The sequence below is a fragment of the Branchiostoma lanceolatum genome, chromosome 14 (assembly GCF_035083965.1).
Source record: "Branchiostoma lanceolatum isolate klBraLanc5 chromosome 14, klBraLanc5.hap2, whole genome shotgun sequence".
Classification (NCBI taxonomy): Eukaryota; Metazoa; Chordata; class Leptocardii; order Amphioxiformes; family Branchiostomatidae; genus Branchiostoma; species Branchiostoma lanceolatum.
This window is the reverse complement of record NC_089735.1, coordinates 131,209-156,831: the sequence shown is the minus strand read 5'-3', so window position 1 is coordinate 156,831 and position 25,623 is coordinate 131,209. Positions and strand designations below refer to the sequence as shown.

The window sequence follows — 25,623 nt, the reverse complement described above, 5'->3', positions numbered from 1 at the left end:
CCTCCCCCGAGGATCTGCTTCCTGTTTACATGGAGGTGAATGATCTAATGCTTAATGTCCCCCCCCTCCCCCGAGGATCTGCTTCCTGTTTACATGGAGGTGAATGATCTAATGCTTAATGTCCCCCCCCTCCCCCGAGGATCTGCTTCCTGTTTACATGGAGGTGAATGATCTAATGCTTAATGTCCCCCCCCCCTCCCCCGAGGATCTGCTTCCTGTTTACATGGAGGTGAATGATCTAATGCCTAATGTCCCCCCCCTCCCCCGAGGATCTGCTTCCTGTTTACATGGAGGTGAATGATCTAATGCTTAATGTCCCCCCCCTCCCCCGAGGATCTGCTTCCTGTTTACATGGAGGTGAATGATCTAATGCTTAATGCCCCCCTCCCCCGAGGATCTGCTTCCTGTTTACATGGAGGTGAATGATCTAATGCTTAATGTCCCCCCCTCCCCCGAGGATCTGCTTCCTGTTTACATGGAGGTGAATGATCTAATGCTTAATGCCCCCCCCTCCCCCGAGGATCTGCCTCCTGTTTACATGGAGGTGAATGATCTAATGCTTAATGTCCCCCTCCCCCGAGGATCTGCTTCCTGTTTACATGGAGGTGAATGATCTAATGCTTAATGTCCCCCCCCTCCCCCGAGGATCTGCTTCCTGTTTACATGGAGGTGAATGATCTAATGCTTAATGTCCCCCCCCCCCTCCCCCGAGGATCTGCTTCCTGTTTACATGGAGGTGAATGATCTAATGCTTAATGCCCCCCCCTCCCCCCAGGATCTGCTTCCTGTTTACATGGAGGTGAATGATCTAATGCTTAATGCCCCCCTCCCCCAAGGATCTGCTTCCTGTTTACATGGAGGTGAATGATCTAATGCTTAATGCCCCCCTCCCCCGAGGATCTGCTTCCTGTTTACATGGAGGTGAATGATCTAATGCTTAATGCCCCCCTCCCCCGAGGATCTGCTTCCTGTTTACATGGAGGTGAATGATCTAATGCTTAATGTCCCCCTCCCCCGAGGATCTGCCTCCTGTTTACATGGAGGTGAATGATCTAATGCTTAATGCCCCCCTCCCCCGAGGATCTGCTTCCTGTTTACATGGAGGTGAATAATCTAATGCTTAATGCCCCCCTCCCCCGAGGATCTGCCTCCTGTTTACATGGAGGTGAATGATCTAATGCTTAATGCCCCCCTCCCCCGAGGATCTGCTTCCTGTTTACATGGAGGTGAATGATCTAATGCTTAATGCCCCCCTCCCCCGAGGATCTGCTTCCTGTTTACATGGAGGTGAATGATCTAATGCTTAATGCCCCCCCTCCCCCCAGGATCTGCTTCCTGTTTACATGGAGGTGAATAATCTAATGCTTAATGCCCCCCTCCCCCGAGGATCTGCTTCCTGTTTACATGGAGGTGAATGATCTAATGCTTAATGCCCCCCTCCCCCGAGGATCTGCTTCCTGTTTACATGGAGGTGAATGATCTAATGCTTAATGTCCCCCTCCCCCGAGGATCTGCCTCCTGTTTACATGGAGGTGAATGATCTAATGCTTAATGCCCCCCTCCCCCGAGGATCTGCTTCCTGTTTACATGGAGGTGAATAATCTAATGCTTAATGCCCCCCTCCCCCGAGGATCTGCCTCCTGTTTACATGGAGGTGAATGATCTAATGCTTAATGCCCCCCTCCCCCGAGGATCTGCTTCCTGTTTACATGGAGGTGAATGATCTAATGCTTAATGCCCCCCTCCCCCGAGGATCTGCTTCCTGTTTACATGGAGGTGAATGATCTAATGCTTAATGCCCCCCTCCCCCAGGATCAGCTTCCTGTTTACATGGAGGTGAATAATCTAATGCTTAATGCCCCCCTCCCCCAGGATCTGCTTCCTGTTTACATGGAGGTGAATGATCTAATGCTTAATGTCCCCCCTCCCCCGAGGATCTGCTTCCTGTTTACATGGAGGTGAATGATCTAATGCTTAATGTCCCCCCCCTCCCCCGAGGATCTGCTTCCTGTTTACATGGAGGTGAATGATCTAATGCTTAATGTCCCCCCCCCCCCGAGGATCTGCTTCCTGTTTACATGGAGGTGAATGATCTAATGCTTAATGCCCCCCTCCCCCGAGGATCTGCTTCCTGTTTACATGGAGGTGAATGATCTAATGCTTAATGTCCCCCCCCTCCCCCGAGGATCTGCTTCCTGTTTACATGGAGGTGAATAATCTAATGCTTAATGTCCCCCTCCCCCGAGGATCTGCTTCCTGTTTACATGGAGGTGAATGATCTAATGCTTAATGTCCCCCCCCCCCCGAGGATCTGCTTCCTGTTTACATGGAGGTGAATGATCTAATGCTTAATGTCCCCCCTCCCCCGAGGATCTGCTTCCTGTTTACATGGAGGTGAATAATCTAAAGCTTAATGCCCCCCTCCCCCGAGGATCTGCTTCCTGTTTACATGGAGGTGAATGATCTAATGCTTAATGTTCCCCCTCCCCCCCCCCCGCAGGGCCTGCTGCTGCTGATCCAGCTGACCAAGGGCAACGCGGCCATCCAGAAGATCGTGGCGTTCGAGAACGCCTTCGAGCGGCTGCTGGAGATCATCGTGGAGGAGGGCCACAGTGATGGCGGTGGGGCCGCTTGTTTTTTTGTTTGTGTTGTAACTATGGCAATTTGTAATCTGTTGTTGGTATCTACAGGGGGTGCAGTTGAAGATTGTTTATTGTTTTTTTTATTTCGGCTAGAAATAGAATAGGGATTGTTATTGATTGTAGGAATTGTTGTTTATTGTTTTTTCTTTACTCTGCAGGAATTGTTGTTGAAGATTGCTTATTACTGATGATGAATCTGCTGAAGAACAACAACTCCAACCAGACACTGTTCAAGGAGGGAGGGTAGGTCCAGCTCAGAACACTTTGTGCCATAAGGGGGAGGGTAGGTCCAGCTCAGAACACTTTGTGCCATAAGGGGGGAGGGTAGGTCCAGCTCAGAACACTTTGTGCCATAAGGGGGGAGGGTAGGTCCAGCTCAGAACACTTTGTGCCATAAGGGGGGAGGGTAGGTCCAGCTCAGAACACTTTGTGCCATAAGGGGGGAGGGTAGGTCCAGCTCAGAACACTTTGTGCCATAAGGGGGGAGGGTAGGTCCAGCTTCAGAACACTTTGTGCTATAAGGGGGGAGGGTAGGTCCAGCTCAGAACACTTTGTGCCATAAGGGGGGAGGGTAGGTCCAGCTCAGAACACTTTGTGCCATAAGGGGGGAGGGTAGGTCCAGCTCAGAACACTTGTGTCATAAGGGGGGAGGGTAGGTCCAGCTCAGAACACTTTGTGCCATAAGGGGGAGGGTAGGTCCAGCTCAGAACACTTTGTGCCATAATAAAGACATGTAGGCAAGTAAGAAGCTATTCAAGAAGTGGTGACTGGTTCAGAACATGTTGTACTTAAAGAAAAACATAGATTAAAGATTGGGTGAGGAAATAAAAGCATAGAAACTGTCCATGTTTGAAGTTCCACAGTTCAGCTTGTTTCTGATATACGAAAAAATTGGATGTTTTCTTTAAAAGAGCATGATTTAGTCTACACCCAGGTCTCTTTTTAGCTACAGCTATAACAGTACATCATGAAAACTTCAACTGTACAAAGTATGTCGATGAAGGTTAGACATCCAGGTGATGCAATGCGCCAAATAACAGTTACTCAAGCAACTTGATCTAATTTTGGAAACGGTCGGACGTTTCATTGTACAAAGTGTTTATCCAAACTTACGAAGCGGCGTCTGTTTGGTTCTGTCCCAGGCTGATCCAGAAGCTGACGCCGTTTTTCGACATCACGGAGGCGAGTCCGGGCGGCGGCTGGTCGGCACAGAAGGTCACCAACCTGCACCTCATGCTCAAGGTCAGGCGAACCTTCCGTCACAGGGAGACTCGTTCTTCAAGATCAGTGTTGAACTGGAATTGCGAACACAAAAAATTGGACTTATTGAAATTTTTGACTGATCAACTCAATCTTGATCTTTGTCAAGGAATGAGCAATCCTCTGGTTCCGTGACGTCACGTGACTCTGTGAGCAGTGGGTCATATGTTGCAGAAAGCCTATGGCGCCCCCCGTCTCTGTTGAGTTTTTTTTGTGTTGGCAAAAACAGTTCAGCTTTGACTCAGAATGACCTCTACCAACACAGATGAACTTAAAGTGAAACTGTTTCTTATTGTCTTGTTGTGCTTTTTGGTTGTTCTGCTTTTGTTTCAGCAAAGCGACCTTCAGTTTAAACGTGTATACATACATACATACATACATATATATATATATAGTAACTTGATATGTGTGTCTTGCAGCTGGTACGGACGCTGGTCTCCCCTAACAACCCGACCGTTTCCATAGCAGCGTGCCAGAAGGTCATGAACACCTGCGGTGAGCTCAGACACATTTCTACCTTTCTCAGCAGATTCTGTGTCTTCTAAACATCAACGTCTTAAGATTATGATAAACTCGTCCAGAAGTCCTGAAAGCTGTACAATGTAAAACAAGAAGCATTATCTAAGGAATGCTGAAAACCCCAAAAAATATTGCCCCCAAAACCCAAATCTTGTCTTACATTGTTACGCCTGGTTAGAGGCAACACCAACAGAAGTGGAAACTGCAATCTGGTTTAGCAGAGCCTCCCCCAAGAAGAACAGGCAACGGGCGAGGCTCTGGGTGGGAGAATGCCACTCCATGTCTGCTCCAGATTAACCTGCCCCCCTCCCCCAGTACAAGTCTAACCTACCCCCCTCCCCCCAGTACATGTCTAACCTGCCCCCCTCCCCCCAGTACAAGTCTAACCTGCCCCCCTCCCCCAGTACAAGTCTAACCTGCCCCCCTCCCCCAGTACCCAGTACAAGTCTAACCTGCCCCCCTCCCCCAGTACATGTCTAACCTGCCCCCCTCCCCCAGTACCCAGTACAAGTCTAACCTGCCCCCCTCCCCCAGTACATGTCTAACCTGCCCCCCTCCCCCCAGTACATGTCTAACCTACCCCCCTCCCCCAGTACATGTCTAACCTGCCCCCCTCCCCCAGTACCCAGTACAAGTCTAACCTGCCCCCCTCCCCCAGTACAAGTCTAACCTGCCCCTTCCCCCAGTACAAGTCTAACCTGCCCCCCTCCCCCAGTACAAGTCTAACCTACCCCCCTCCCCCAGTACCCAGTACATGTCTAACCTACCCCCCTCCCCCCAGTACAAGTCTAACCTGCCCCCCTCCCCCAGTACAAGTCTAACCTGCCCCCCTCCCCCAGTACAAGTCTAACCTGCCCCCCTCCCCCAGTACAAGTCTAACCTGCCCCCCTCCCCCAGTACAAGTCTAACCTGCCCCCCTCCCCCAGTACAAGTCTAACCTGCCCCCCTCCCCCAGTACAAGTCTAACCTGCCCCCCTCCCCCAGTACATGTCTAACCTGCCCCCCTCCCCCAGTACATGTCTAACCTGCCCCCCTCCCCCAGGTCTGCTGGAGAAGGCGTGTATGATCCTGATGGCCAGCGGCGTCCCGGCGGACATCCTGACGGAGGTGAGTATAGAGACTACAACGAAGTGAGAGAGTTCAAGGCTAAGTTTTGGGCTTTTCAGTTCAGAGTTCAGAGATTCAGAGTTATGTGGCTCTGCATTCTTAAAATGGCTCCAGTTTGGTTGCACATCAATATTCTGACTTGTTGACTCCATTCCCCAGACCATCAACACAGTATCGGAGGTGATCCGAGGAAACACGGACAACCAGGAGTACTTCGCTTCCGTCAACGCCCCCTCACACCCCCCCAGGTAGGTCCTTCTGTCAACACACCCTCCCGGCCTTATTGCAATTGCAACAGTGCAATACACGTAGGACACAGGCAGCTATTGCTAATGTCGTGACCCACACACATATAATGTAGCCATTTTTACACTTGGCTGGAGTGGGGAAAGTGCCTTTTTCCCCAGGGCACCAGATCGGTGGCGTCGGGGGATTTAAACCCGGGACCTTTTGGTTCTGGGCCATGATTACCCTGCTGTTACGCCACACGACTCCGCGGACAGTTCAAGGGCAAAGTGGTACAACTCTGGTACAAAGCAGAGAAGATTGACCTCTTGAATACTTCTTTCCCCAGACCGGCGATCGTGGTGCTGCTGATGTCCATGGTTAACGAGAAACAACCCTTCGTACTTCGCTGCGCCGTGCTCTACTGTTTCCAGTGTTTCCTGTTTAAAAACGAGGTCGGCCAGGCGCAGATCGTCCAAACGCTCCTGCCGACAACCGCGGACGGTGAGAATAAATATTGAATGGTTAGATAAATAGATAGATACTCGAGGAAGGTTAGACATCCAGGTAATAAGATACGCAGGGTAGCAGCCACTCAAGCAACTGGATAGATTTTGGAAATAGATGTTTCAAACAAAATTCGCCAGTGACTAAAGCCTAGTATAGGAAGTCTTCAGTCACTTCTTTTAGTTTTTTTAATCACCTTCCTTTAGATAAGAAAAATTACGAATCTGAAACGGCTGACCCTTTCTAAAATTCATCCAGTTGCTTGAGTGACTGTTACCCTGCATAGATACTGTAACATCTCATTGGTCCATAGCACAGCTGTCAGACATGTATTGTTGTAACAGACCATTTCATTGGTCCACAGCTGAGCTGTAGATGGCCATCTCATTGGTCCGCAGCTGAGCTGTAAGGGGCCATCTCATTGGTCAGCAGCTGAGCTGTAAGAGGCCATCTCATTGGTGTACAGCTGAGCTGTAAGTGGTCATCTCATTGGTCCACAGCTCAGCTGTAAGTGGCCATCTCATTGGTCCACAGCTCAGCTGTAAGTGGCCATCTCATCGGTCTACAGCTGAGCTGAAAGACGCCATCTCATTGGTCCATAGCTCAGCTGTAAGTGGCCATCTCATTGGTCCATAGCTCAGCTGTAAGTGGCCATCTCATTGGTCCACAGCTCTGCTGTAAGTGGCCGTCTCATTGGTCCACAGCTCAGCTGTAAGTGGCCGTCTCATTGGTCCACAGCTCAGCTGTGTCATTGGTTCATCCCATTGGTTCATAACTTTGCTGAAAGAGGCTGTCTCATTGGTCCACAGTTATCCTGTTGTTATGAACTAAAAGAGAATGATAATTTTCCATTTTCAGCCAGTGCAATATCAGCAGGCCAGCTCCTCTGTGCCGGACTATTTTCCACGGACGCTTTATCCAACTGGTGTGCATCGGTGGCCTTATCACACGCCCTGAAGGATAACCCTACGCAGAAGGAGCAGCTGCTGAGAGTCCAGCTGGCCACGAGTATCGGGAACCCGCCGGTGTCTCTCCTGCAGCAGTGCACAAACATCCTGTCTCAGGTAAACACAAACAAACAAACAAACAACCCGCCAGTCTCTCTACTGCAGCAGTGCACAAACATCCTGTCTCAGGTAAACAAACAAACAAACAAACAACCCGCCAGTCTCTCTACTGCAGCAGTGTACAAACATCCTGTCTCAGGTAAACACAAACAAACAAACAAACAACCCGCCAGTCTCTCTACTGCAGCAGTGCACAAACATCCTGTCTCAGGTAAACACAAACAAACAAACAAACAACCCGCCAGTCTCTCTACTGCAGCAGTGTACAAACATCCTGTCTCAGGTAAACACAAACAAACAAACAACCCGCCGGTGTCTCTACTGCAGCAGTGCACAAACATCCTGTCTCAGGTAAACAAACAAACAAACAAACAAACAAACAACCCGCCAGTCTCTCTCCTGCAGCAGTGCACAAACATCCTGTCTCAGGTAAACACAAACAAACAAACAAACAACCCGCCAGTCTCTCTACTGCAGCAGTGTACAAACATCCTGTCTCAGGTAAACACAAACAAACAAACAAACAAACAACCCGCCGGTGTCTCTACTGCAGCAGTGCACAAACATCCTGTCTCAGGTAAACACAAACAAACAAACAAACAAACAACCCGCCGGTGTCTCTACTGCAGCAGTGCACAAACATCCTGTCTCAGGTAAACAAACAAACAAACAAACAAACAACCCGCCAGTCTCTCTCCTGCAGCAGTGCACAAACATCCTGTCTCAGGTAAACAAACAAACAAACAAACAAACAACCCGCCAGTCTCTCTACTGCAGCAGTGCACAAACATCCTGTCTCAGGTAAACACAAACAAACAAACAAACAAACAACCCGCCGGTGTCTCTCCTGCAGCAGTGCACAAACATCCTGTCTCAGGTAAACAAACAAACAAACAAACAAACAAACAACCCGCCAGTCTCTCTCCTGCAGCAGTGCACAAACATCCTGTCTCAGGTAAACAAACAAACAAACAAACAAACAAACAACCCGCCAGTCTCTCTACTGCAGCAGTGTACAAACAAACATACATGTACTGTCTCAGGTAAACTTGACAAAAAGTTTGAATGTCTCCAGTCCAGCTAGGACTCTAATGTAAACTTCTGGTGAATATGATATTCAACCATACAAGCTCATAAAGTCATTTTGGAAACACTGATGTTTTAGAAAATAATAAGTCGATTTTAAATGCCATTTTTTAGTTATTTCCATGTGAATGTGACCACCCCTCCCCCTTCATGAGTCATTGTAACATACTGACGTGTTTTTCCCTCCATCTCCCCGTTTCCCACCTGCCCACACCTGTGCTCACCTCGCAGGGGAAATATGCGCCCCAGGTAACGTTACACGCACTACTGGGTGTGTAGGGTCTCATACTGAGGTTTGCTGGTGGACAGGGTGTCATACTAGGGTTCATTGGTGAACAGCAAGGGTGTCATACCAGGGTTCATTGGTGAACAGCAAGGGGCTCATACCAGGGTTCATTGGTCAACAGTTAAAAGGTATCATACAAGTACCAGGGTTCATTGATGGACTGTAAGGGTGTCACACTAGTGTTCATTTGACCAGTAGGCAATGAACATGTAAGATCAGGATTCATTGGAGGATGAGAATGGTCTCATACTAGGGTTCATTGCTGAGCAGTAGGAGCAATGGGCCTCAAACCAAGGTTCGGTGGCATTGTTACTGGTTTTCATGGGTGGGTGAGAGGGTGTCATGGCATGGTACATGGCCATGGGAATGTATTGGGCATGCTCATTGGGGTGTTGTAGAGAAGGGAGCGTTGCAGACGTTCAACATTATTGACATTTTTCATACTAGATGTTATCTTTGATCCAAAGTTAACCAAAGTTTTGAAAACTTTTGTAACACGGAGCCAGCATTTCCCCCCCATGACTTCCTTGGACATTACCCAGAAACAAATCCATACAAAACTTTTGATACTGTCGTCTCATCTCATACACCACCCCCCTCCCCACATCTCATACCCCACCCCCCTCCCCACATCTCATACCCCACCCCCCTCCCCACATCTCATACCCCGCCCCCTCCCCACATCTCATACCCCGCCCCCTCCCCACATCTCATACCCCGCCCCCTCCCCACATCTCATACCCCACCCCCCTCCCCACATCTCATACCCCACCCCCCTCCCCACATCTCATACCCCGCCCCCCTCCCCACATGATTACGCTTTGTGCTGCAGAACTGGGAAGCTGCAGACCAGGCTGGGGCTGCTCATCCTGCTCTGCTCCTGGCTTCCCCCCTGCAGTAACCCCCCCTCAGTAACCCCCCCCCCCCTTGCAGTACCCCCCTGCAGTCCCCCTCCCCCTGCAGTCCCCCCCTCCCCTCACTTAATGATGTCTGTTGTCCCCCCAGGGCGGGAAGCTGCAGACGAGGCTGGGGCTGCTCATCCTGCTCTGCTCCTGGCTTCCCCCCTGCAGTACCCCCCTGCAGTCCCCCTCCCCCCTGCAGTACCCCTCTCCCCTCACATACTGATGTCTGTTGTCCCCCCAGGGTGGGAAGCTGCAGACGAGGCTGGGGCTGCTCATCCTGCTCTGCTCCTGGCTTCCCCCCTGCAGTACCCCCCTGCAGTCCCCCTCCCCCCTGCAGTACCCCTCTCCCCTCACATACTGATGTCTGTTGTCCCCCCAGGGCGGGAAGCTGCAGACGAGGCTGGGGCTGCTCATCCTGCTCTGCTGCTGGCTTCCCCCCTGCAGTACCCCCCTGCAGTCCCCCTCCCCCCTGCAGTACCCCTCTCCCCTCACATACTGATGTCTGTTGTCCCCCCAGGGCGGGAAGCTGCAGACGAGGCTGGGGCTGCTCATCCTGCTCTGCTCCTGGCTTCCCCCCTGCATTACCCCCCTGCAGTACCCCCCTGCAGTACCCCCCTCCCCTCACATACTGATGTCTGTTGTCCCCCCAGGGTGGGAAGCTGCAGACGAGGCTGGGGCTGCTCATCCTGCTCTGCTCCTGGCTTCCCCCCTGCATTACCCCCCCTGCAGTACCCCCCTCCCCTCACATACTGATGTCTGTTGTCCCCCCAGGGCGGGAAGCTGCAGACGAGGCTGGGGCTGCTCATCCTGCTCTGCTCCTGGCTGTCCGACTGCAGCATCGCCGTGACGCACTTCCTGCACAACGCCACCAACGTGCCCTTCGTATCCTTTACAAACAAACAAACAAACAAAAATACAGCCTGCACAAAGCCACCAACGTGCCCTTTGTATCCTTTACAAACAAACAAACAAACAAACAAACAAAAATACAGCCTGCACAAAGCCACCAACGTGCCATTCGTATCCTTTACAAACACATGAACACATTGTCTATCCGTGCTGTATCATATAGCCTAAAGACTGCCACCAACATCGTATCCTTCCTAAGGTTGAGGTCTCAGATAGGAGTCAAGGGACAACTCTTCTGTATGTCAGTCCTAGTTCACATAGCACCAGTCTGCCCTAGGTCTCCTATATGTCAATCCTAGCTGTAACCCTAGCCCTATGACCCCTTGTGGTTGCATCACTTGACCTTTGACCCATAGTGGTTTCACCACTTGACCTGTGACCCCCCTGTGATTGCATCACTTGACCTATGATCCCTTCTGGTTGCACCACGTGACCCTTGACCTGTGACCTCCAGCTGACCAGTCAGATCACAGACCAGGCTGAGGAGGATGAGCAGCTGGCGCAGGGTCTGTTTGCCCTGCTGCTGGGCATCTGTGTGCATTATAACGTCAACTCCATCGAGAACTTCACAAAGTACGTACAAGTAACACTTATTATTACTGAATCTGTGTGCATTATAACGACAACTCCATCGAAAACTTCACAAAGTACGTACAAGTAACACTTATTATTACTGAATCTGTGTGCATTATAACGACAACTCCATCGAAAACTTCACAAAGTACGTACAAGTAACACTTATTATTACTGAATCTGTGTGCATTATAACGACAACTCCATCGAAAACTTCACAAAGTACGTACAAGTAACACTTATTATTACTGAATCTGTGTGCATTATAACGACAACTCCATCGAAAACTTCACAAAGTACGTACAAGTAACACTTATTATTACTGAATCTGTGTGCATTATAACAGCAACTTCACCAAGACTATGGAGAGTTGTTACTGAAGTTCCTTTCCCCTCCCCTGAGAGAGGCTTCAGCAGCTGATCAGTAAGAGGATTATTTAGTTCTTGGTTGGTTAGTAGGAAAGTTGATGGTTTCTATGGAGAGTTGTTACTGAAGTTGATGTTCCCTCCCCAGAGAGAGACTTCAGCAGCTGATCAGTAAGAGGATCGGTCTGGAGAGTTTCGAGGACAAACTCAGCTTCGTGACGAAGAGCGACCATTACTCGCGGGCCACGCGGTCGCCCCAGCCGCGCTACGATGCTCCGGAGAAGGTCCTGCTCGACTACGAGTTTGTCGCGCTCTTCAGGCAGTACGAAGGTCAGTAAGGGGTACCAAGGTCGCGATCAGTTGCGACTATAGCATCACCCACCCTAGTCAAAATGTCAAAATCAAAGAGAAACACAAAATGTGTGGTCCTGATCTGTTAAGAGCTTGTCGCTATTTTCAGGCAGTACGAAGGTCAGTATGCAACGTCAAAGTCAAGATCACGCACCAAAGGAAGGAAGGAACAAATGGATTACTCTCATCTCCCAAATAAACGTACCCCCCGGAATAAACATACCCCCTGGACAAATCTTCAAAATCTAATAAACGTACCCCCCGGAATAAACATACCCCCCGGAAATTAACCAAATTTTCAGATAAACTGTGTCCATGCTACTTCTGTCTGAGGGAAAAATGATAAGCAGGTAACTGTAGGTCCTCTTTATTCATTTATGCCTGTCTGAGGACCATACCTGTAAAGTGTATAAATATTGAACAGAATAACTGAACACATCTTTCTCAAATTGTAATCTTCCTTGCCACTTAAAAAAAAAATGTTGTAGCCATGTTGAAAAATTGGGTCAACATTTAGACCATGAACAGAAAATTACAATATCCTGAAGATATGGTCATCACAGGTAAAGTTCACTTCACTTATTTGTAAAAGCCATAGAGAAAAGGAAGAATTATGACAATGTATATGATGTAACTTTTTTCTTTCCCAACTTGCCATTTATCTTCTATGCATAGAAACATAGATTTGTAAACATAACATGCCACAAACTATTGTGTTGTGTCAAGGACATAATCATATAATATCAAGGACAATATCATATACTAGTAATGTTCTGGTTTTTGTTGTTGCAATCCAAATAATTTGAAATTCAGAAACTACTCTTGTAAGTAGAAAAAAAACATTCATTTTGAGAAACTAAATTGTCAACAAATTTGTGAGAAACCTCAGGCTTACAATGTTGCCACATTTCAACCACAGGGTTCTCATGTTACACTTGAAAGAGTGAGCCAGACAGTAGAGGCGCCGCAGACAGAAAGGGGCGGGGCTAACAAAGCTAACATGGATGTTCTTAGAAAACTGCAACATTCTTTCTGTAGAGGGGTGATCTTTTTAAAGCATTTTTAAGTGATAATAACGGTGACTAGATTGCAATTCAATTTTATGTATAGACTTTAATATTGAAAGTTTCTTTATAAAAATGCAAAACATATTTCTGACTAAGGCAAAGAAGTTTTATTTGTAGATCAAAAAGAGTTGTTTCCCCTTCCTCGACGTGAGCTCTTCCATGACAAAACTTTCCCACTAGAGTCACGTCCTGCGTTATTGTCACAGTGGCGATTTTCCAAGCGCTAAGTTTTCCTGTTTGTGGTAGGATTGAAATGTTTTGATATATTTTGAAATACATTATACAATTTCTTATGCTAAGACACCGATTTTTCGTGGTGTTGTTTGTATACTTTCATTTTGGGAAAGACTGTATCTCACGTGAGTAGAGAAATTTACATGCGTTAAATGTTACTGTGCGCCGCTGGCATGTTTCTTTTCTGATCAGCGTGCTTTGGTTTACGATGTAAACAGAGACTGTCAAAGTTGTTTATGAAACAAGAATTGCATTTCAAAACGTCAGTGTGGCGTCTTATTTTCTCCCAATAACAACGTTGACTTTGTAGTGTCCATAGAGATCGACCGATACGTTACGAGTTCCGCCAGGATAATTTCACAAAGGCCGGGTCATAGCGGCCTCTGTAGCGGCCGGGATATCAACGCCGCATGGTCGAAAAATAGCGAATTATGAGCAAAAATGCCGGGGAAATATTGGCAGGAAAATCCAAACTTTGAATTTTAAGAGGATCCCAGGTTAGCAAAACTCAAATTTTCAAAAAAATAATAAACGTACCGTCCAAAATAAGAACGTACTGGGTGGATTTTGAGGCTGAAAAAAATAAACGTACCGGTACGTTTATTTGGGAGATGAGAGTAATGAAAGAATTAATGAAGGAATAAAAGAAATGATTATGATTCAAATGAATGAATGAATGAATGAATGAATGAATGAATGAATGAATGAATGAATGAATGAATGAATGAATGAATGAATGGGTTTATATGAGTTATTATGAAGGGAGTAATTATGAACGGAGTAATTAGGAACGGAGTAATTAGGAACGGAGTGATTATGAAGGGAGTAATTATGAACGGAGTAATTAGGAACGGAGTAATTAGGAACGGAGTGATTATGAAGGGAGTAATTATGAAGGGCGTAATTATGAACGGAGTAATTAGGAACGGAGTGATTATGAAGGGAGTAATTATGAAGGGCGTAATTATGAACGGAGTAATTAGGAACGGAGTGATTATGAAAGATGCAGCAGTCAGGTGCATCATGGAGTGAGAATCATGTAGATTAGATTTTGCTGTGCCACAAGATTGAGGTGAACTTGCTGTCCTGCCCCCAGGTGCGATCATGACTGTAGACAGGTGCAGTGCTGCAGGTGATACTTACCTGTGTCTGCAGGTGATACTTACCTGTGTCTGCAGGTAATACTAACCTGTGCCTGCAGGTGATACTTACCTGTGTCTGCAGGTGATACTCACCTGTGTCTGCAGGTGATACTCACCTGTGTCTGCAGGTGATACTTACCTGTGTCTGCAGGTGATACTTACCTGTGTCTGCAGGTGATACTTACCTGTGTCTGCAGGTGATACTTACCTGTGTCTGCAGGTGATACTTACCTGTGTCTGCAGGTGATACTTACCTGTGTCTGCAGGTGATACTTACCTGTGTCTGCAGGTGATACTTACCTGTGTCTGCAGGTGATACTTACCTGTGTCTGCAGGTAATACTAACCTGTGTCTGCAGGTGATACTCACCTGTGCCTGCAGGTGATACTCACCTGTGTCTGCAGGTGATACTTACCTGTGTCTGCAGGTGATACTTACCTGTGTCTGCAGGTGATACTCACCTGTGTCTGCAGGTGATACTCACCTGTGTCTGCAGGTGATACTTACCTGTGTCTGCAGGTGATACTTACCTGTGTCTGCAGGTGATACTCACCTGTGCCTGCAGGTGATACTTACCTGTGTCTGCAGGTGATACTTACCTGTGTCTGCAGGTGATACTCACCTGTGCCTGCAGGTGATACTCACCTGTGTCTGCAGGTGATACTTACCTGTGTCTGCAGGTGATACTTACCTGTGTCTGCAGGTGATACTTACCTGTGTCTGCAGGTGATACTTACCTGTGTCTGCAGGTGATACTTACCTGTGTCTGCAGGTGATACTTACCTGTGTCTGCAGGTGATACTTACCTGTGTCTGCAGGTGATACTTACCTGTGTCTGCAGGTGATACTAACCTGTGTCTGCAGGTGATACTCACCTGTGCCTGCAGGTGATACTCACCTGTGTCTGCAGGTGATACTTACCTGTGTCTGCAGGTGATACTTACCTGTGTCTGCAGGTGATACTCACCTGTGTCTGCAGGTGATACTCACCTGTGTCTGCAGGTGATACTTACCTGTGTCTGCAGGTGATACTTACCTGTGTCTGCAGGTGATACTTACCTGTGTCTGCAGGTGATACTAACCTGTGTCTGCAGGTGATACTTACCTGTGTCTGCAGGTGATACTTACCTGTGTCTGCAGGTGATACTTACCTGTGTCTGCAGGTGATACTTACCTGTGTCTGCAGGTGATACTTACCTGTGTCTGCAGGTGATACTTACCTGTGTCTGCAGGTGATACTTACCTGTGTCTGCAGGTGATACTTACCTGTGTCTGCAGGTGATACTTACCTGTGTCTGCAGGTGATACTTACCTGTGTCTGCAGGTGATACTTACCTGTGTCTGCAGGTGATACTTACCTGTGTCTGCAGGTGAAACTTACCTGTGTCTGCAGGTGATACTTACCTGTGTCTGCAGGTGATACTTACCTGTGTCTGCAGGTGATACTCACCTGTGTCTGCAGGTGATACTCACCTGTGTCTGCAGGTGATACTCACCTGTGTCTGCAGGTGATACTCACCTGTGTCTGCAGGTGATACTTACCTGTGTCTGCAGGTGATACTTACCTGTGTCTGCAGGTGATACTTACCTGTGTCTGCAGGTGATACTTACCTGTGTCTGCAGGTGATACTTACCTGTGTCTGCAGGTGATACTTACCTGTGTCTGCAGGTGATACTTACCTGTGTCTGCAGGTGATACTTACCTGTGTCTTGCCCCCAGGTGTGATCATGAAAGCCGTCCGACCCAAGACGAAGGAGGAGGAGCAGGCGGAGCAGAAGACGATCGAGGATCACGCCGGCATCGTCACGCAGTACAAGGAGCTCATCAGAGAACAGGTAACTCATCAGACTTTCAAAGAACAGTAACTCACCTGGCTACTCAGGTAACTCACCTGGCTACTCAGGTAACTCACCTGGCTACTCAGGTAACTCACCTGAGCATTAGAAACAGACGTTTAGGTTATAATCCTCGGGTAACACAGCTGGCTAGGCGGTGACTCATCAGAGAACAGGTAGCTCACCTGAACGTTTTAACCAAATGTTTAAGTTATACTCTTAAAGAGACACAGCTGGCTACCTTGCCTTTCTATGGCTTTCCACAATAGGTGTATCTCTCGTTCCAAAACTCGCACTTCCAATACAATATGTTTTGTTACAAAGAAGAGACCTCATTGATTGAATGTCTTTTACACAAGGAGTAGGAGGAAGTGATGCTGTCTACTGTTAACTGATTAGTAGATTATTTCTGTATTTTTTCTAAAGCCTTGTGTTCTGCTGTGTGTTTACAGGCCAGTAAGGTGGGTTGTAGTGTGAGTATTGGTGACCTTTGACCTGCCCTCTGACCTTTGCTTATAGATAGCATGAGCTGCTCTTTCATATCCAACTAAAACATGGAAAAGGTCATCTCAAAATCAGGAGCCATTTTCCTGGAGTTCAGTTTGGTAAAAGATCTACAAGTTGCATGATCTGAGATTGTCCCATGGCTGTAGATTTCTGGTAGGAAACAGGTGTAAATGCTGAGATGATGCCCCGACAACCCACCTTACCTCTGCTCGGTAGGCAGTGTTGTCTACATGTAGCCCAACTCGCCCACTAACCTCCTGCTGTAGTCGAGCTGGAAACACTTGGAGAACTTTTATGATTAATTTTTACTGGTTTGAGAAGTAAAACTGTTTTGCCCTCGTCTTGAAGTATTTCTACCTGTTTCAAATGAATTTTCACCTTCCTTCCATGACCATCCTTGCATTATTTAGATTTTCTGTCCTTTGACCGTCCATGCTGATTCTTTTGTCGCCCCCCTCCCCCTTCAGGATGCAGAGCTTCACTCCACCAAGCAGGAACTTCAGGAGGTCAAGGTCAAACTGAGCGAGACGGAGAAGCAGCTGCAGGAACATGCGTCGATGGTGCAGCAGCTACGAGACCAGTACTCGCTTCTAAAGGCAACTAAAGGTGGGAGGGGGGCGTCAGGGTGGGGAGGGGGCGTCAGGGTGGGGAGGGGGCGTCAGGGTGGGGAGGGGGCGTCAGGGTGGGGAGGGGGCGTCAGGGTGGGGAGGGGGTGTCAGGGTGGGGAGGAGGCGTCAGGGTGGGGAGGGGGGCGTCATGGTAGGGAGGGGGGCGTCGGGGTGGGGAGGGGGGCGTCAGGGTGGGGAGGGGGCGTCAGGGTGGGGAGGAGGCGTCAGGGTGGGGAGAGGTAGGGTGCTCCGTGTACTGTACATGCCTTTATATAGCTATCAGGTAGGACTTGTTTCCTGCTGACTGTTAATTTAGAATACGTCATTGGTTAATGGTAATGCAAAAAGATTTTGTGCCATTTCCTTAAAGCTAGTTTAGTATGTTTTACAAGTTCCCGCTGACCCCAGGTGTTGCCCATCACCACCCCCACCCGCCTGCAGGTCGTGAGTCGCCCCAGGTCCAGCCCACAGAGGCAGCAGGAGGAGCGGAGGAGGTTGCTAGGTTACAGGGAGAGCTAGGAGACTCCAAACGTCTCCTGGAGTCCAAAACACAACAGCTGATGGAGAGGGACAAGAATATAGAGCAGCTGGTGAGAAAGGCACTGTTAGTTAAAACTATAGAGCAGCTAGTGAGAAATGTACAACTACACAACACTTTAAACTATAGAGCAGCTAGTGAGAAATGTACAACTACACAACACTTTAAACTATAGAGCAGCTAGTGAGAAATGTACAACTACACAACACTTTAAACTATAGAGCAGCTGGTGAGAAATGTACAACTGTGCAACAATTACTTTAACTTCACTGTCCGGTTTATTGTCTGATGTTACTGCTCTAAATGTCTGTTATTGAGAAGACTGCAGAACCGCATATTGTTTGAGTGCTAGCCTTATCGGTGGATTGATTGATTGATTGGTTGAAAGCTGACAGCTCTCCCATCCTACCCCTGCCAGAAAAACGACCTGACGGTGGCAGAAGCGAAGGCAGCGGTACGAGAGGCCAGCGAGGCGGGAGAAGCGGGGTCATCTGAGGACAGCACGCGACCTCTCCAGGAGAGAATAGAGGCGCTGACACGGGAGAAGGAGGAACTCAGGACACAGGTGAACCCTGAACCCTAACCTTTAACCTCAGGACAAAGGTGAACCCTGAACACTAACCCTTAACCTCAGGACAAAGGTGAACCCCGAACTTTAACCTCAGGACACAGGTGATTCCTGAACCCTAACCCTTAACCTCAGGACAAAGGTGAACCCCGAACCTTAACCTCAGGACACAGGTGATTCCTGAACCCTAACCCTTAACCTCAGGACAAAGGTGAACCTAACCTTTAACCTCAGGAAACCAATGAACCCTAACCTTTAACCTTGAGAAACATGTGAATCCTGAACCCTTAACCTCAGGATACAGGTGAACCCTAAACAGTCAACCTCGGGCATGTGTGATTCCTGAACCGTCACCCTTAACCCCTTACTTCAGGACACAGGTGAACCATGAAACCTAACCTTTAACACCTAACCTTAAAACACAGGTGAACCTTGAACCCTAACGCTAGATCTCAGGGCACAGGTGAACCCTGAACCCTGACACACAGGAAACAGGCCATGATTATTGCATGCCTGTGTCATGAGTAGAAGTAGCTTAATGATAATGATAATAATGGGTTTTATTCAAATAACATTTGTGTGTGCTGATGTGACGTCTCCTGTTTGTTCCAGCTGGCGTCGCAGGAGACTCAGATCCAGACATTCCGAACCGACAACGACGCTCTGAAGGCCAAGCTGTCCGCACAGGTAACCAACAAATCTTGTCCTCATCATCAGTTTTTACTCTAGATTCTCTGGATATACATGTCAATTGATTGGAATGAAAGTTTGAATCACACCAGTGACCTTCATGGTGTGAATAGTTTCTCCCTTACACCCCCATGATATAAATAGTTTCTCCCTTACACCCCATGATGTAAATATTTTCTCCCTTACACCCCATGATTGGTAAATGGTTTGTCCCTTACACCCCATGATGTGGTTTGTCCTGTACACCCCCATGATGTGGTTTGTCCCGTACACCCCCATGATGTGAATACTTTCTCCCTTACACCCCCATTATTGGTGAATGGTTTGTCCCTTACACCCCCATGATGTAGTTTGTCCCTTACACCCCCATGATGTAGTTTGTCCCTTACACCCCCATGATGTAGTTTGTCCCTTACACCCCCATGATGTAGTTTGTCCCTTACACCCCCATGATGTAGTTTGTCCCTTACACCCCCATGATGTAGTTTGTCCCTTACACCCCCATGATGTAGTTTGTCCCTTACACCCCCATGATGTAGTTTGTCCCTTACACCCCCATGATGTAGTTTGTCCCTTACACCCCCATGATGTAGTTTGTCCCTTACACCCCCATGATGTAGTTTGTCCCTTACACCCCCATGATGTAGTTTGTCCCTTACACCCCCATGATGTAGTTTGTCCCTTACACCCCCATGATGTAGTTTGTCCCTTACACCCCCATGATGTAGTTTGTCCCTTACACCCCCATGATGTGAATAATTTCTCCCTTACACCCCCATGATTGGTGAATGGTTTGTCCCTTACACCCCCATGATGTGAATGGTTTGTCCCTCACACCCCCGTGATGTGAAATTTTTCTCCCTCACACCCCCGTGGTTTGAATGGTTCCCCCCAGACGAACGGCCCGTCGCCGGAGGTGGTTGCCACGGAGACGGCGGCCCTGCAGGCGAGGCTGGCGGACGCGGAGTCTGAGCAAGCCTGCGGGGAGGAGGAGAACCGGAGGCTGAGGGAGCAGGTGCAGCAGCTGCAGCTGCAGAACTCGCAGGTGCAGGAACAGGTGCAACACCTGCAGAACTCACCTGCAGCAGGCGGAAACTCCGACTCAGCACAACTCGAGGACGAGGTGAGCACAAACTTCTGAATTTCTACAATTATCAACAAACTTCAACTATCATGACAGTCCAGGTCATGGGGTCAATGGAAGAGGCTACTAATTCACAGGAAGGTACTGTTTTTGGTCTGTGTTTGTGCAGTTGTATATATTCCATATGCTAGTCATGGTCACTGTAGAGTGACAGGAAGTGTAGAATGGACAGATGTAACGTTAATCAAAACATGAATTTCCATAATCAACGAACTACAATTAAACAAGACAATGTCATACAAGAAACAAACATATTTCACGGAGGCGTGATATCTTCAAACTCTTGTCTGTGAACCCTGCAGGTGAGGAGATTGAGTGAAGAAAAGAAGCGTCTTGAGGAGGAGGCTGAGACGGCCTCCAAGGAGCAGGACGACCTCCTCGTGCTGCTTGCAGACCAGGACGCCAAGATTAAGAAGTTCAGAGACAGACTTAAGGAACTAGGGGAGCAGGTAAGGAAACACCTGTTTGAACTACAATCAAACCAGCTAGCCGATGCAAACACTTTTTGTTGGAGCCTTAGGTTATTTTTCCCAATGACACAAGCATTAAGAATCCTGTCTGTAGTGACCATCTGTGTTGGCAAGCTTCACATGTGCATTTTCAGCCAAAGTACGGCCGACGTCCTGTCAATTACACAGGCTTTGGGTGATTTTTAGAAATAAAAGTCGATCCAAATATTGGCCTTTTACCAGGTTAATCGATTCTGACTCCATCCATGTCCAAAACATGGTACCATCTCATGCGGGATTTTTAGTTTTAAGTGTTCGACGGATGTCGCCCGAGATTTTCATTGGAAAATATGGTCGACGCTCGGGCGATTTTGAAATTCGGCGAGCTTCGGGCGATCTACAAAGTCGGCCAACGCTTGCATGAATCGTGACACCGGCTTTATAGGACAGGCCAATGCAAGCCGTTTGCCGCTCACTGTACTTGTTGAAAAGATAAGGAAAATTCCCCAGGTACATTTAATGTACTCTACGGAGAGAGGGAAAAACAAAATCTTTTTGACTAGATTTATTCTTACTGCAATGATTCACAGTTGCAAAAGTGACAGACATGTAAAAAAGAGAAGCATCTTTAAGGCAAAGGCAAGGTGAGTTCAAAAGAGAAAGGAAGGATAATCATGATGATACATGTAAGTGCTTAAGAAGATGATCGATAAAGTTTGTTGGACTGTTTTTGTTTGTAACCCCAGATGGATGATGATGATGATGATGATGGGGACCTAGAAGATGATGAAGAATTTGATGATGAAGATGAAGAGGAGGAGGACGAGGAAGACGGGGACAAAGGGGAGGACTGACAGCTGCCAATCATTCTGACTAGACAGAAGAAATTATTTCCCCTTTAGATGTCCGTTATGTACAAATACACCTAACCTTGAAATTGAGTTTATGATGTAAAAAAAAAAGGTTCAGACTAGGAATGGTTGGGAGTGTGATTGGTTAAAACTAGAAACATTTGGCACAAAGCGATAATTATAGATAGATTTTAAAGGAGAATCAAACAAAGTAATTAGAGGATAAACATAACATATTCCAAACTAATGACCAAGAAAAAAATGGCCAAGAACCCCTTGACTGTTCCTGGTCTGTTCTTTGCAGCATGCGCTTGGTTATGCTGTCATGGGGAGAAGCCAGTGATGCGCTGCTGTTGTGAACCATTCCACTGCCGTTTAAGCTCCCTCTGCACATGAGAAGGAACCTGAGACCCTGCACGGTTTAGGTGTGTGTTGGGTGTGTGTCACAAAGGGGTTTGCCTGATTTGCTAATTAGTCAAGTAATGGTTTGAATTTTCTCAAACAGCCAACAGCTGCCAATCACATCTGTTTGGGAGAAACCTGACGTTCCAGATTGGTCCATATGTAGGGATAAGCTTAGCCAATCACATCTGTGATTACATAAAATGGCTCTGATTGGCCAAAGCAGTAGAGACAAGGTTATACAAATTTAGTTGCCAATGGTAGCTTTCTAAAGTAGATTGTTGCCTTCCCTTATTGGCTGCAGCAGCAAACTTTGTTTTAGCAACAGCCAATCAGGATTACACTAGAGTAAGCTCAAGGTGTCCAGTCCTGATTGGTCTAACCAGAAGATATACTGGTTAGTAACCCCAGTGTCCAATCAGGACTTAGCAATGTTGATAGTCTTCTTTGATTGATCCAAAAAGGTTGATGAGAACTTTTCAAAGATGCCTGTTTACGACGATGGTATATTCTATTAATAGCTCAAGGTCAAGTGTCTGACTTGACCTTCTTACACTGCGTGTGTAAAGAGATTGATTTCCTAATGTGGCAGTTTAGAAAGAAAAGTAGATTCTGAAGCAAAGGTAACCTGTAATTTCCAACATAGAGATTGGACACATGTTTGCAACTGTCCAAGGGATGAGCAATCCACTGCTTCTGTGACGTCACGTTATGTACATTGGACACTTGACTCAGTGAGCAGTGGATCATAAGTTGCAGAACGTTTATGGTGCCAGCGTGTCTGTTAAAGGATAGTTGTAAGCCCGGATGTACATGACCCTTCCACTCCTCTGTCAGAATGTAATGTGACGTCGCAGAAGTGGTGAGCGCCCAGTCCTTGACAAAGGCTGGAGTTAGAAAGTCCAATTTGTATGGAAGAAATTACAGTTAAACTTTGTTCCAGAATGATGTCTACCAACACAGATGAATTTTCAAGCTAAGAAAAGCAGAAGTTTGTGTTCAGTTTGGTGGTTCACAGAATGATCTGCCGCTGATGGCAAACACGTCCAAAGGTACCGTAGCAAATTATGAAAAATTAGAAAAACCTGTTTTAGGAACTACTTGTTATTTTGTAGCAGACTTGTTCAAGACAGAAACTACAGGTAAGAATGACTGCAGGTAAAATCACCAGAGGTTACAGATATCATAGGCGTCTCTGACGAAGATCAGAGTCTTTCTGTATGTTGGAAATTCCTTGATGTATGAAAAGTCCATTCCTTGATGTATGAAAAGTCCAACTGGGGAAAAAAGACTGAACCGGTTAATTTATTGTTCCCGCATATTTTCTGTAGAGGTAGAATATGTAGAACTCTGATGTGTGCATACTTTCAACATAACATGGAAAACTAGATTATCTTTACTTTACTATGTAACGATCTGCCAAAATGTGGTATAATGGGATGTGATGTAATGTTGTGAAGCTTCACAATGGCGCAATGCTTCGTCCTCAGTCTGAGGTCGGCCGCTTTAGCTTTTACTTAAAGGTACGGTGGGGTGGCTTACACCACTCACTGTTAGGCTGAGGGGGGGTGAGGGGTGTCTTGCACCACTCACTGTTAGGCTGAGAGGGGGTGGGGTGGCTTACACCACTCACTGTTAGGCTGAGGGGGGGTGAGGGGTGTCTTGCACCACTCACTGTTAGGCTGAGAGGGGGGGGTGTCTTGCACCACTCACTGTTAGGCTGAGAGGGGGGGTGTGTGTGTGTGTCTTGCACCACTCACTGTTAGGCTGAGAGGGGGGGGGGGGTGTCTTGCACCACTCACAGTTAGGCTGAGAGGGGTGGGGGTTTCTTGAATGATTCCCGAGTTTCTGCTGTAGCTGCAGAAATGTCTCTCATTTCTAAGACAATATGTAAAAAAACTGCACACAGCCAAGTGTTTCAGTCAACCGACGTTCCGTCCGTCACTTTCCTCTGGGCAGTTCTCACTGGAACGTGCACTGTAAGCAGCGCCACCTGTGCTGCAGTTCTCACTGGAACGTGCGCTGTAAGCAGCGCCACCTGTGCTGCAGTTCTCACTGGAACGTGCACTGTAAGCAGCGCCACCTGTGCTGCAGTTCTCACTGGAACGTGCACTGTAAGCAGCGCCACCTGTGCTGCAGTGCACATGTGAACCAGTCAGAACTGCCCTGGGGAAGGTGACAGACGGTCACTAAAATGTCGGTGGGAATAAAATTACTTGGTCGTGTGCAGAGACTTTATATTCAGTGACTTACCGACTTGACAATAGACACTAATGTTGAATTTTGTGCCGCAGATACCATGCTAAAGAAGGTGTCCAGGAATGCCTGTTAGTAATAATGCACACACCTGCTTCTCCATAGAGAAAGGTGGGAGAATGCCTCTGTTATGTAAATGAAATGTCCACTTCGAGAAATGAATAAAGTATTGAATTTTATGCCAGCTTCATTGTGCGCGTTTGTGCTATGAAACGATTCTTGTGATTTGCTTAATACTTGACTAATGCACCAATAGAAGCGGATCTGGAGAAAAGAAATTTGTAACAGGTTACAGATGTGAATTATGTGGCAGAGACTGTCATCCTCGTATAGGACTGTTCAGCCATAGGCGAGGCTGTAGGCTGGTGTGAGTCAGGATTTTACCATGGTCATCATGGACTGAAGGAGGACACAGGGAAAGCTTGATATCTGGCTACTCTCCAAGCAGAGGTTCGGCTGCGCCTTGTTTTCTGCGTTATTTTCAGGCGTTTCTATTGGACTCTCTATTTTGTCAGGTTTTCTTTTACACCCATCACAACACGCAGTAACCTCCAGACAAACGTTCGTAAGTTAGTTAGTTACTCCATCTTTATTCACACAAAAACCTACATTTTTGTTGCTGGTGCGAACGCATCGCAACCAGTGTGCAGTAAAGCCTCTAACGGGCTCCTTAGGATGGCAGCATTACAGCATCGCAATGAGCAGTATTGCCTCTAGCAGCCTCCATAGGACTCACATTACATATAGACAGCATTACAATAGGTAGGTATGTGGTGTGGTATAGTCGGTGTCAGATTCCGTGGGACTGGCGTTACAGAATTGTAATCAGAACAGCCACAAACTGAACACAGCTTGGAGCTGATCTACAGCATTGTACTCAGTAAGTTTTGCATGGCAGTATAGCCTCTAGCAGGCTCTGTAGGACTAACGTTACAGCATTGCAACCAGTAAGAGATCAACGTGATATAGCCTCTAACAGACGTCTTAGGATACATCATAAGTTGCAGCATTGCAGTCAGTAAGTATGTGTCATAGCCTCTATCAGACTTCTTAAAGATAGATACACCATAAGTTGCAGCATTGCAGTCAGTAAGTATGTGTCATAGCCTCTATCAGACTCCTTAAAGATAGATACACCACAAGTTGCAGCATTACAGTCAGTCAGAGTTGTGGTTACTTGAAAAATTCTTCTAAAAATACGTCCAAACACGACTTATTAAAGCTTACAATACGACATTGTCTGCAGCCTGTGTGAGGCTTCTACTGGTCTCATCCCAGTGAGATCTCTAGAACAAAAGTGGAGACATTTTCTTTCCCATATCAGCCTTTCTATGGCATCTCATCATTCTCTCTCATCTCATTCCTCCCCACGTCTGGTCGGCTGTTACAGATACTCAACTACTTTTCTTCATCACGCAACTAGTTAAGTTTTGTTCATTATACTTACATTAACATAAAACTTATGTATTAAGATTGCAGCCACAAAACTAGCGTTCTAAGCCTCGTTGCTGCGAGACGTGCGTGAGCAGGCT

At 47.3% G+C, this 25,623-nt stretch overlaps 1 protein-coding gene across 4 annotated transcripts in view; it reads left to right on the top strand.

The window, feature by feature from the left end:
• The window catches only part of LOC136449075 (general vesicular transport factor p115-like), a 31,667-nt gene extending 8,767 nt beyond the window's left edge, over positions 1 to 22,900 (top strand). For 2 of the 4 annotated variants that reach the window (XM_066448880.1, XM_066448879.1), the window contains exons 8-27: positions 2,501 to 2,621; positions 2,801 to 2,885; positions 3,785 to 3,884; positions 4,322 to 4,397; positions 5,464 to 5,528; positions 5,688 to 5,776; positions 6,103 to 6,257; positions 7,119 to 7,324; positions 8,645 to 8,662; positions 10,373 to 10,483; positions 10,965 to 11,083; positions 11,597 to 11,778; positions 15,963 to 16,078; positions 17,053 to 17,191; positions 17,635 to 17,783; positions 18,150 to 18,296; positions 18,912 to 18,986; positions 19,885 to 20,112; positions 20,436 to 20,582; positions 21,329 to 22,900. In XM_066448880.1, the coding sequence (XP_066304977.1) occupies positions 2,501 to 2,621; positions 2,801 to 2,885; positions 3,785 to 3,884; positions 4,322 to 4,397; positions 5,464 to 5,528; positions 5,688 to 5,776; positions 6,103 to 6,257; positions 7,119 to 7,324; positions 8,645 to 8,662; positions 10,373 to 10,483; positions 10,965 to 11,083; positions 11,597 to 11,778; positions 15,963 to 16,078; positions 17,053 to 17,191; positions 17,635 to 17,783; positions 18,150 to 18,296; positions 18,912 to 18,986; positions 19,885 to 20,112; positions 20,436 to 20,582; positions 21,329 to 21,436 (2,436 nt within the window). In that variant the 3' untranslated portion in view covers positions 21,437 to 22,900. The remainder of the gene's footprint in view (positions 1 to 2,500; positions 2,622 to 2,800; positions 2,886 to 3,784; positions 3,885 to 4,321; positions 4,398 to 5,463; positions 5,529 to 5,687; positions 5,777 to 6,102; positions 6,258 to 7,118; positions 7,325 to 8,644; positions 8,663 to 10,372; positions 10,484 to 10,964; positions 11,084 to 11,596; positions 11,779 to 15,962; positions 16,079 to 17,052; positions 17,192 to 17,634; positions 17,784 to 18,149; positions 18,297 to 18,911; positions 18,987 to 19,884; positions 20,113 to 20,435; positions 20,583 to 21,328) is intronic. The other 2 variants (XM_066448882.1, XM_066448881.1) reach the window with 1 other exon arrangement.
• The last annotated feature ends 2,723 nt before the right edge of the window (positions 22,901 to 25,623 follow it).